The sequence below is a fragment of the Tupaia chinensis genome, unplaced genomic scaffold (assembly GCF_000334495.1).
Source record: "Tupaia chinensis unplaced genomic scaffold, TupChi_1.0 Scaffold000165_2, whole genome shotgun sequence".
Classification (NCBI taxonomy): domain Eukaryota; kingdom Metazoa; phylum Chordata; class Mammalia; order Scandentia; family Tupaiidae; genus Tupaia; species Tupaia belangeri.
Genome location: NW_006159640.1, coordinates 2,939,305 through 2,950,759, shown reverse-complemented (window position 1 = coordinate 2,950,759; position 11,455 = coordinate 2,939,305). Strand labels below are relative to the sequence as shown.

At 48.6% G+C, this 11,455-nt stretch overlaps 1 protein-coding gene across 11 annotated transcripts in view; it reads left to right on the top strand.

The window, feature by feature from the left end:
• The first annotated feature begins 329 nt into the window (after positions 1–329).
• The window catches only part of MROH7 (maestro heat like repeat family member 7), a 59,392-nt gene continuing 48,266 nt past the window's right edge, over positions 330–11,455 (top strand). For 7 of the 11 annotated variants that reach the window (XM_014586903.1, XM_027770897.1, XM_027770896.1 and 4 more), the window contains exons 1-3: positions 390–564; positions 7,808–7,842; positions 9,280–10,575. In XM_014586903.1, the coding sequence (XP_014442389.1) occupies positions 9,354–10,575 (1,222 nt within the window). In that variant the 5' untranslated portion in view covers positions 390–564; positions 7,808–7,842; positions 9,280–9,353. The other 4 variants (XM_027770890.1, XM_027770889.1, XM_027770891.1 and 1 more) reach the window with 4 other exon arrangements.

Below are 11,455 nucleotides of genomic sequence, written 5' to 3'. Positions count from 1 at the left end.
ACAAATGGAGAAGGGATTGCGGCATGGCTATACCTGCTGGGGGGTGATTTCTTACTTTCTTTCTCTCCGTCTCTCTCCATCTTTCTGGCAAGCACACACATCCTATAGCAAAAACCTCTCCAAAAAAAAAAAAAAAAAAAGAGTTATAAAGTCATATGGTGAGGGGATATTACAGAGACTTCCATGCCAGGTAAAGAGCTCAGTCTTGATTTGAAGTTGTGGAGGGTCTCAAGGTAGAAACGGCTCTAAAGGACACCTCTTTTGCTTCTCTCCACTGCCAAGCAGGAGCAGGGGCCTCATTGGCCAGGAGACTTCCAGGTCATGGTGACCTCACAAAGAACATAACACCAGCCTGGGCTGGGGGAGCCTAGGTAAGCTGAGGGGAGCTCTGGGACAGTCCCAGGGGTGGGGGTAGCCTCCACAGTCTCTGCAAGGCAGTTACCACCTTGACCCCCCACCCCTCACCCGGGTGAAAGTCTCCCCTCTGGCTGTAATTCCACAGTTAGAACTTCATACCTTTGGCTTAAAGAATTTTCTGTTACCATGTGGATGCCCCAGGTCGAGGTAACACATAGAACTTTACGTCAGCAGCTCGAGGCTCACTGAGCAAGAGTTGAGCTCTCAGGCCCTGAGTACGGTGGGTAGTTTGGGGGAGGTGAGAGGGAAGGTGACCAGACCCAGTGAGGGAGTACCAAGGACTGGGGTAAAGGGAAGACAGAAAACCTGGAAACTAGAATTTGTCTTTTTCATAAGACCCCCACCTCCTGTTCTACCCTCACCCAGGGGAGGAGGGGGTGGTGGGGATGAATGTCTATTGAAGACCTCCTGTGGGCCAGGCGCTGCGATCAACCCTATCCATGCATTCTCCTAGCTGAAGCGTTAGGATGGTGTTGGGTGGTGAGGCCACCTGCACAGGTCCACATGGCTGTGAGAGACAGAGCAGATCTGAATTCAGGTCTCTGACTCCGAAGTCCTGAACTGTGCATCGTAGTTGGACATCAGGATGCTTGCCTTGTTTTCCTGGACTTTTCCTTTAGGGTAGAAGCCTCAGAGTGACAGAAGGGGAATGAGAGACAAGGAGACCACACTGCAATCACTTCTCCATCCTCATCTCAGGATCTTGGGCACGCACACACACGTGCCTGACATACGTTTTAAGGTGCCAGGCCTGGTACTTGAACTCTGGGTCGACTCTGTGGGAGTCCAGCAACAACATAGCCATTACACCATCTGCTGGTTCCTGTGTGTGTATGTTTAATTATTTATTTTATTTCATTTAATTTTATTATTATTGTTATTTTTAACTTGCTATAGTTATCAGAGAGAGACAGAGAGAGGGAAAGTGAGAGAGCAAGCTGCCAGGTCTGGGATTTGAACCATGGTTGACCATGTGGGAGTCCAGTGCCTTAACTACCATGCTACATGCTGGCCCCAAGCCCTTACTTTTTATTTTTTTAAAGAATGATTTTATTTAACTTTATTTAAATTTGACCAGAGAGGGAAAGAAGAGAGAGAGAAAGGGAAAACGAGAAAGCAAGGCACCAGGTCTGGGACTTGAACCGTGGTCAGAGCATGTGGAAGTCCAGTGCCCTTAACCACCATGTCACCTGCTGGCCCCCTGCAAATCATTACTTCTTCTTTTCTTTTTTTTTTTTTTTTTTGAGAAGTTTTTGCTATAGGGCACGTGTGCTCACCAGAAAGACAGTCAGAGACAGAAAGTGAGAAATCACCCCCCAGGGGGGATGGCTGCACCGCAATCCCTTTTTCTCCGTTCTCCTCTCAGGATCTTGGGCACACACACACATGCATACTCTGTGTGAGTTTAAGCCACTGGGTCTGGGACTCAAACCACGGTCTACTACATGGGAGTCCAGCAAGATAGCCATTACGCCAATGGTCCCACCATCACTTCTTTAAATGCCTTTTTAGCATTCTTTCTCTTCTCTTTCTGGAAGAAATAAAAATTTAGGTATTTTGTTATTGTCTCACAGTGCCTGAGGTTTTCTCTCTTTTTTTTCTGTTTTCTCTTTCTTGTCTAGATTAAGCAAATTTTATTGATCTGTCTCCAAGTTTACTGATTCTGTCTTCTGTTATCTCTGCTTTATTATGGAATCTATCTCAAAATTTTTAAAAGTTCAGTTATTAGGGGCCAGCGGTGGCATGGTGGTTAAGGCCCTGGACACTCCTACATGGCCCACCACAGTTCAAGTCCCGGATCTGGTGGCTTGCTTTCTCACTTTCTCTCTCTCTCTCTCTCAGGTCAAATTAAAATGAATGAATAAAATAAAATAAATAATTAAAAAATTCAGTTATTAGGGAAGAGAGAAGTAGGGAGTTGTTCAATGGGTACAAAGCTTCAGTTATGCAAGGTGAATAAGGTCTAGAGGTTTGTACAGCATAGTGCTTATATTTAACAATATGCTATTGTGTATTTTAAACTACGTTAGGACATATCTGGGAGACTGGCAGATGGCATAATGGTTATGTTGCTGGGCACCCATGTAATCGACCATGGTTCGAGTCCCAGGCCTGACAGATTAAAACTCATGCCAGGCACGTATGCATGCATACCCAAGATCCTGAGAGGAGAATGAAGGAGAAGGGATTGCGGCATGACCATCCCCCCTGGGGGGTGATTTCTTGCTTTCTGTTTCTCTCTGTCTTTCTGGCTAGCACACATGCCCTATAGCAAAAACCTCTAAAAAAAACAAAAATAAAAAGAGTTATAAAGTCATATGGTAAGGGGATTTTTATAGAGAGACTTCCATGCCAGGTAAAGAGCTCAGTCTTGATTTGAAGTGAGGTCCTCCATTCTCCTCTCAGGATCTTGGCATGCACACACACACACTCCTGGGATGAGTTTTAGGCTGCCAGGTCCGGGACTCCAACCTTGGATGACTATGTGGGAGTCCAATGATGTAACCATTAAGCCATCTGCTGGTGCTTTTTTTTTTTTTTTTTTTAAGATAAATTTTTGCTATAGGGAGCTTGTACTCGCTGGTGAGACAGAGAGAGAGACAGAGGGAGAGAAAGCAAGAAATCACCCCCAGGGGTGATGGGCGTGCTGCAATTCCTTCTCCTCCATCTCCTCTCAGGATTTTGGACACACACATACACACGCCCGCTGTGAGTTTGAAGCTACCGTGTCCGGGACTTGAACCGTGGTCAGCCACATGAGAGTCCAGCAATGTAACTATTATGCCATCTGCTGGTCCCAAACAAAGATAATCTTAACATAACCAATGAAAGAAGAATTTGTAATTTCCCACGTAAAAGACTGGGAGATGAGTTTATATTCTGAAATGATCTGTGCTATCAATCATTGGTCCAGTTAGGTACGGATGAAATTGTAATAGCAATAGCTCAGGAGGAAGAGATAATAAAGCCAGCGATTTAGTGATTTATAGGTTTTACAAAGTTCTTAGCCTTCTTTTTTTTTTTAAGAGGTTTTTGCCTTAGGACAATTCTCACCAGCAATGTCCGGGAGTTCTAATTTCTCCACATCTAATTTCTCCACCACTTAACTGTTTTCTCTGTAAAAAATTACAGTCATTTGGGACCAGCAGATGACATAATGGCTATGTTGCTGGACTCCCATGTAGTTGACCATGGTTTGAGTCCTGGACCCGGTGGCTTAAACTAATGCTGGGCGCGTTTGCATGCATTCCCGCCCAAGGTCCCGAGAGGAGAAGGGATTGCTGCATGGCCATCCCCTTGAGGGGTGATTTCTCGCTTGCTGTCTCTCTGTCTTTCTGGCAAGCACACTTGCCCTATAGCAAAAACCTTTCCAAAGGAAAAAAAAGTTATAGTCATTCTAGTGACTGTAAAATGGTATTTATTTGTAGTTTTGATTTTCATTTCTCTAGTGACTAATGAACTTGAATATATTTTTCTTTTTCTTTTTTGTGTAGAGGTTTTTGCTATAGGGCACATGCACTCGCCAGAAAGACAGAGAGAGACAGAGAGACAGGAAGCGAGAAATCACCCCCCGGGATCATTGGCATGCTGCAATCCCTTCTCCTCCATTCTCCTCTCGGGATCTTGGGCACGCACACACATGTGCCCGGCATGAGTTTAAGCCACCGGGTCCGGGGCGTGAACCGCGGTAGACTACATGGGAGTCCAGCGACAGAGCCATTATGCCCGGAAGATAATTTTTTTTGGAGCTAGCCTAAACACAGGAACTCTTACAGAGCAGATAATTCTAAGATCCAGCCCCAAGGCAGTGAAAGCTGGAGTACGGTATGGCAGTGGTGATGGAGAGAAGGGGGGAGATTCGAGAGCTGTTCTGATGCCAGAACGATCAGAACTTGGCCAAGACTGGGTGTACCGAGTAAGAAAGTGAGCAGTCAAGGGTGGTAGCAGTCAAGAGTGGTACTGACTGCTTTTGGCTTGGATGATGGTGCCAGTTTCTTTCAATGGTAGAGAATAAGAGGCTCTTATTTCGGGGAAAAATGGAGAGTTCTGTTTTGGATTCTGAGGTGCCCTATGTCAGATGTTTTGTGTGTGTGTGTGTGTGTGTGTGTGTGTGTGCGCGTGTGCGTGTGCGTGTGTGTGTACTCATACAAGCGCCTCACACATTCCAGGACCATGTGTCTGACCAATGTGTTCTCACTAGAACTGGAAGATCCACAGATAGCTCCACCCTTTGAAGGCTCTAGCAACCCTTGTCCAGAACCCAGAAGGCGTTATTGAGGTTGGAGGAAAGGATGGCAGTTAGTCAATGATTCGCTTATTATTATTATTATTATTTGGAGGTTTTTGGCTAGAAGGACAGAGATTGACAGAGAGAAAGTGAGAAATCACCCCCGCAGGGGGGATGGCCACACTGCAATCCCTTCTCCATTCTCCTCTCGGAATCTTGGGCACGCACGCACACACACCTGGTGTGAGTTTAAGCCACTGGGTCCGGGACTCGAACAGCGGTCGACTACATGGGAGTCCAGTGACAGCCATTATGGCAACTGCTGGTCCCGATTCCCTTATTTTTGAACAGGACTAGCTGTTTCATGGTGGTACTCCGCCCTCCCCACTTGAGCCAAAGACCAGTAGAAGCTGTGGCTGTCAGTAGTAAATAGTGAGCTCTTTTTAGCTCCCATGGATCCCACCCAAATCCCTCAACAGCCTCTGCTCCTTTCAGTGCACACTGTTCATTTGGTGGAGGGAAAGCTGTGGCTGCCCCAGTCCTGGTCAGGAAATTCTGAAGCCTTGCCTGTCTGTTGTAGGGTGGAGGAGGAGGATTAAGGGAATGGGAGACTATGGGGGAAATCTCATCTTTTCTTATGGAAGGGCCAGCATTGAGACTGTGGCCATCTGCCCAGTCACTTGTATCTGCCGGGTCAGCGGGGTAGAGATTTTTCCATCTTTCATAACCCTAACCAGTACAATCTTCTAAGGTCCTATTTGCTGCCTTGTTAATAATGGCACCAGCTCATATTCTTCCAGGCTGAAAATCCTTTTTAGTTTTGCTATAGGGTGTGAGCACTCACTGGAGAGATAAAGAGAGAGAGAGAGTGAGAAATCGCCCCTTGGCGAGAATGGCCATGCCACAGTCCCTTCTTTTCCATTCTCCTCTCAGGGTTTTGGTCACACACACACGTACTCAGCATGATTTCTAAGCTGTTGGGTCCGGGACCTGAACCGTACAGTCAGCCATATGGGATCCAGCCTCCTTAACCTCCATGCCATGTGCTAGCCTGAAAATGCTTCCTTTTGATAACTACGGCATATGAGTATGTGCAGTCAACCTAACAATGTAAACTGAGGCAAACCATATAAAGCAAAAGGCGTTTATTTGGGCATAGACATGAGGACTACAGTGACATACTTCAGGTCGCCATTAACATGCTGACAGAGGTCTTCCATTCCTTGGACAGGATTTAAAGGCAAAAACCACTAACTGGAGGAGAGGAGGGAGAGGGGACTATGCGAGTTTGGGTATAATCTCCTTGGGTACAATTCTCCTTGGCTACCAGGGTCAGTTGCAAAGGTGGCATCAATCCAGGGTTGGACAGGCAGTCTCTGGGCACATGTTTTTGCAGTAGTCCTTGTGTGGAGGTGCAGTAGTCTTTGTACAAGGTCATGGTTCTGGCTGTGTTCTTTATTTATTTATTTATTTTTGGAGAGGTTTTCGCTATAGGGTGTGTGCGCTTGCCAGACAGAGAGAGAGAGATAGAGACAGAAAGAGAGAAATCAACCCCCAGGGGGGATGGTCACCCCGCAATCCCTTCTCCTCCATTCTCCGCTTGGGATCCTGGGCACACACACACACACGCCCGGCGTGAGTTTTAAGCCACCGGGTCCAGGACGCAAACCGCAGTCGACTACGTGGGAGTCCAGCGACATAGCCATTACGCTAACTGCTGGTCCCCTGGCTGTGTTCTTTAAATAGCAGTTCTTCTTAGGCATGCTAGCATGAGAATAAAACTCCTCCATGGCCTTTCTGGCTTGGTTTAGTCAAGGTTGCTACAAATGACTCCATTTTGATTTTGATAAACTTTCTCGGTACATGGGTTGGAAAGGTGATCAAAGGGAGATCTAGGCCCCTCATTAAATAAAGACAGACAGGGACCAGCAGTTGGCATAATGGCTATGTCACTGGACTCCCATGTAGTCCACAGCGGTTTGAGTCCCAGACCTGGAGGCTTAAACTCACATGTGTGCATGTGTGCACAAGACGAGACCCCAAGAGGAGAAGGGATTGCGGCATGGCCATCCCCACCAGGGGGTGATTTCTCACTTTCTATCTCTCTGTCTCTGTTTTTCTGGTGAGTGCACATGCCCTGTAGCAAAAAAAACTCTAAAAAATAAATAAAAAATAAAGGGAGACAAAATCATGAATACGAAAGTAATTTCAGAGCTTTGGAGGGGAGCTGTGAAACCAAGGAGTCCTCACATTTTATATTCTTTAGCTTTAGGGTAAAATTGTGTCTGGTGCTGATGGTAAATGAGCCTCTCTGCTTCCAGGACAGATAGAAAGCTTTGTAGGAACCATTTGCAGTCTAGGGGACCCAAAATGCTGTTAATATTTGAGCTGTAGGGGCCAACAGGTGGCGTAGTGAAGGCTCTGGACTCCCACGTAGTCATCCATCGTTTGTGTCTTGGACCCAGCAGCTTAACACTCACACTGGGCACATGTGTGTGCATGCCCAAAATCCTGAAAGGAGAATGGAGGAGAAGGGATCGTAGGGTGGCCATCCCTCTGGGGGGGGGTGATTTCTCGCTTTCTGTCTCTCTGATGAGACCACATCCCCTATAGCAAAAATCTCTCTCTCAAAAAAAAAATAAACAAAAACTTTGAGCTGACACTTGAAGGGATAAAGCACTAGTTCAGGAAGGGGAGAGAAGAAGGGGTACCCAGCCTGTGGGAGCCCAGCCCTAATTGGAGAAGCTTGACTCTTTGGAGCAACTTGAAAGGGTTGAGCAAGGGTTGAATAGAAACGGGAAGGGAAAATATGGAGTCAGAAGGAGACTGGGGTCAGATACGAAAAGGTCTTTTAGATCTTGCTAACAATGGGGGACTTTGTCCTAAAGGTAGTGAGATGCCATGGAGGGGCAGGAGTGGCATAGAGAGGATCCTAGCTGCCTGGAGGGCCAAGGGGTGACTAACCCTCCTCTCCTTGACCTTCACTTCCTAGTGTATACCAGGCGCAGTGAAATCTAACTTCCAGGAGTGTGTGTGTATGTGTGTGTGTGAGCAGAGGATGTTGGTTAGCAGACGTGCCTGCCTGGCCTTTAGACCATTCGGCAAGTGTTGAAAAATCCACTCTTCCTGTCTGACTTGGTTTCCTTCTTCATCTCCTCCCAGGGGCCCACTCCTGCTTAAAAACACCATGCGTGCAGGTGAGCTGTCCCCAGCTTCCACAGGTGTGAGGGTGGCATGGGGTGGGGGTTGGCGAGTTCCCTCATAGTTAGGCTGCTGGGGGAAGCAGGCTCCGATTTGGATGGTTGCCCCATGTTCTCCTCCACATAGCCTGTCTCACCAGACACACGAACTGTGGAGGGCTCTGAGCAGCTCTGGCAACCCTTCATTGGGCATCTAGGGCCCTGCCACGTGCAGGGTGGTCATGGCAAGGAGTTCTAGGACTTTGCCTTTGGTCTAGAGCACGGAGTCTCCCAAGGCTTACAGATGCTTGTTGGTGGACTTCAGGCACCTCACACATGGCCCTCTAGAAGCAGGGTAACCTGTAGGGAGGCTCCTCCTTCCTGTTTTTATCTTTATTATTGACTTTGTAAAAACTAAAAATTCTCACCAAAGAGAGACAGAGAGAAGGAGAGAGAGAGAGAGCACCCTCCAATGGGACCTGATAATGCCACAATTCCTTCTCCATTTCTCCAGGATGAATTTGGGATACATGTGCCCAGTATATTTTTCAAACTACCAGGGCTAAGATTTGAACTTTGGTTGGCTGGGTGGGATCTGGCTTTCTTAACTGCTAGGCTACAATGCTGATTCTTTCTTCCCTTTTTCTAACTTAAAGTGGAAGAGGTGTTTTGTTTGTTTGGTTGGTTGGTTTTGGGTTTTTGTTGTTATTATTTTGTCATGGGACTCATGTGTTCACCAGAGAGAGACAGAGAGAAGGAAAGTGAGAAATCATTCCCCAGGGGATATGGTCACACTGCGGTCTCTTCTCCATTCTCCTCTTGGGATTTGGGGCATACATGCAAACACTCCTGGTGCAACTCCCAAGTCACCGTGTCCGGGACTCAAACCCTGGTGGCCTATAGGAGAATCCAGCACCTTAGCCTGCTGGCCCCATGGAAGAGGTTCTTACTTGTTTAGTTTAGACTTGCAACTGTGTGTCTGGCACTGCACTAGCAGCTGGCATGCCCTGGGGACCAAGGTATACACAGTTTATGCATGGTGGAGCTCATCATGGCGGAGCTCATCATGGCGGAGCTCATCATGGCGGGCGGAGCTCATCATGGCGGAGCTCATCTCTAGCAAGGACTGGGCACCAGCCAGTCATTGGAATAAACTGTGGGGAGTATCTTGCTAGGAGAAGTGGGACTGGGAAAAGGATAATGGGAGGAGGTTCAGAACCAAGGGGAGTTGTCCTTATCCAAGGCCATGAGCTGGGAGGGAGAAGGTTGTGGTCAAGGAAGGGAGCACTGGGATATGGCTTAAAGGGGACAGCGGCTCATGATGAGGCTGGGAAGGTGGCTGGGATGGTCACTAAGGCCCTTGCAAGCCACAGCAAGAGGTCTTCCTTCTATGGACAGTGGGGGCCATAGGAAGTTTTAACCAGCATGGCCGCGTGTGTCTGCTCTCTCTCTCAGAGTATTGTAGGGAGCTCGGTAGTCAGCCATTGGAGAGAAGGGGGCAGCGGCACTGAGAGACCGCCAGACCGGACATGGCCTTGACTCCAGGGCCTGATCTGCTCCTCCATGAAGACCCGAAGATGACACCTAGTCTCACCTCCTTTGCAGCCCCAGGTTTAGGCTCTGGTCCAGTCCCTGAGCCCAACCCAGATATGGCCCTGGTTCCGATCTCGAATTTACCCCTACGTCCTGGCTTGGCTCTTCTTCCAGACCTCAGTCCAACTTTGAGTCCCATCTCAGAGGGTGCCCCCAGACTGGTGTCTGATGACACCCTCATCTCTGATGACAGCAAGGCCTTGGCTCTGGCCTCCCTCCTGATCCCCAGTGCCTGCTCTGCTGAAGCCCTGGATCTGAATTCTGACCACATCTTGAGGCCCAACTCACAGGGACCCCTCTGTCCGGCCTCAAACCCCATTCTGGGCCCTGGCTCTTTTGAGGCCACTGGTGTGAGTTCAGGGAACCACTCCAGGTCAAACGCTGAGGAGGCCAAGTGCCACTCGAGCAAGATTTTTGATTTGGGTCAGAGTAACTCCAATCCTTCCAGGCCAGAAACAAACCCGTTTATAAGGCCCCAGTCAAGAGAAGCCCTAGCTCTGGGCCAGCATGTCTCCAGGCTGGGCTCCAAGGCGCTCCTCATTCCAGCCTCAGACACTTTCCCGGACCCTGACTCCCATCAGCTGCTCAGCGTTGGCTCAAAGACCATCTCCAAGCTGAACCTGAATGCGGCTCCAGATTCTTACAAGACCCTAATCCCAGACACAAACCAGTACATCACTTTGGCTCCCCATAACATCTCTGGGTCTGTGTCAAAAGGAACGTTTGGTGCAACCTGGAGCTCCAGTTCCAAGGGAACCATCAGTGCGGCTGCAAATGACCACCCCAGATCAGATCTGAACATGACCGTCACTCAGGCCTCGTGCGTGACCCTGATTCCCGGCTCCAGCGACAGCCGCCACTCCAGCACCCACAGACCCAGCTCCGACATCTCTCCCCACTCCTGCATGACCTTGATCCTGGGCTCCAACGAGACTCTGAGCCTGGGCTCCAGCCTCATGTTCAGCGACACCTCCACCTTGACGCTGAGCAGCCAGCAGGATTATTCCGAGGACAATAGCATCCACACCGTGCCCTTGGAGGAGAACCTGGGGAGCTGGGGCGAGATGGCCGGCATCGAGGTGGGCCACTTCCCGCTGCGGCTGCCCATCTGCAACACCACTGACACGGACACCACGGCCTTCCAAAGCAGCCCTGAGAGTGAGTGAGGCAAGGGTGGCAGCCCCGAGAGGGCACTGACCTGGGAGGACAGTGTATTCAGACATGTGGGGCAGGGAGGGGAGAGGGGAGGAAAGAGGAAGGGGCTCGTTCATGACAGATCACATACACCAGGTGACACCTTCAAAGAGTTTGTGGAAGTGGAATTAAAGAAGGTTTATTTTGGCTCAAAAATTTTTGACATCCAATGCATGTTTTTTTCAATAATACACATTTTCCACAAACTTTTTGAAGACCGCCATAGCGGTGAGATATTCATTACACACAAGAGATCTGGTATCCAGCCTCCGCCAGCTGTGCAGTTCGGGGCAAGCGTCTTCATCTCCCGGAGCATCAGCGTTCTTAACTGTAATGGCAGCACGTAATAGACTAGTCTGTCCAGATTACGTCTGTTAGCTGACGGCATCTTGCATTAGAAATGTGCGCCTCTTTCTTTCCTCATAGCTTCAGACTTGACTTCTTGTGCCAACGCTTACCAATGAGGCAGGCGAGGCTCCCTGCCCAGCTCACCTCTATTGAGATTTTTAAATTTATTGTTTTATTTTTGGAGTTTTTTGTTTGTTTTGTTTTTGCTATAGGGCACACATGCACTTGCCAGAAAGACAGAGAGAGACAGAAATCGAGAAATCACCCCTCGGGGGGATGGCCACACCACAATCCCTTCTCCTCCATTCTCCTCTCAGGATCTTGGGCACGCACGCACACGCGCCCAGCGTGAGTTTAAGCCACCGGGTCCGGGACTTGAACTGCAGTCAACTACATGGGAGTCCAGCGGCATAGCTATAACACCATCTGCTGGTCCGCATATCTTATTTTTTAAATATGGTTTCTTTTTGGCATTGATGATGCTCATGATGTAGGG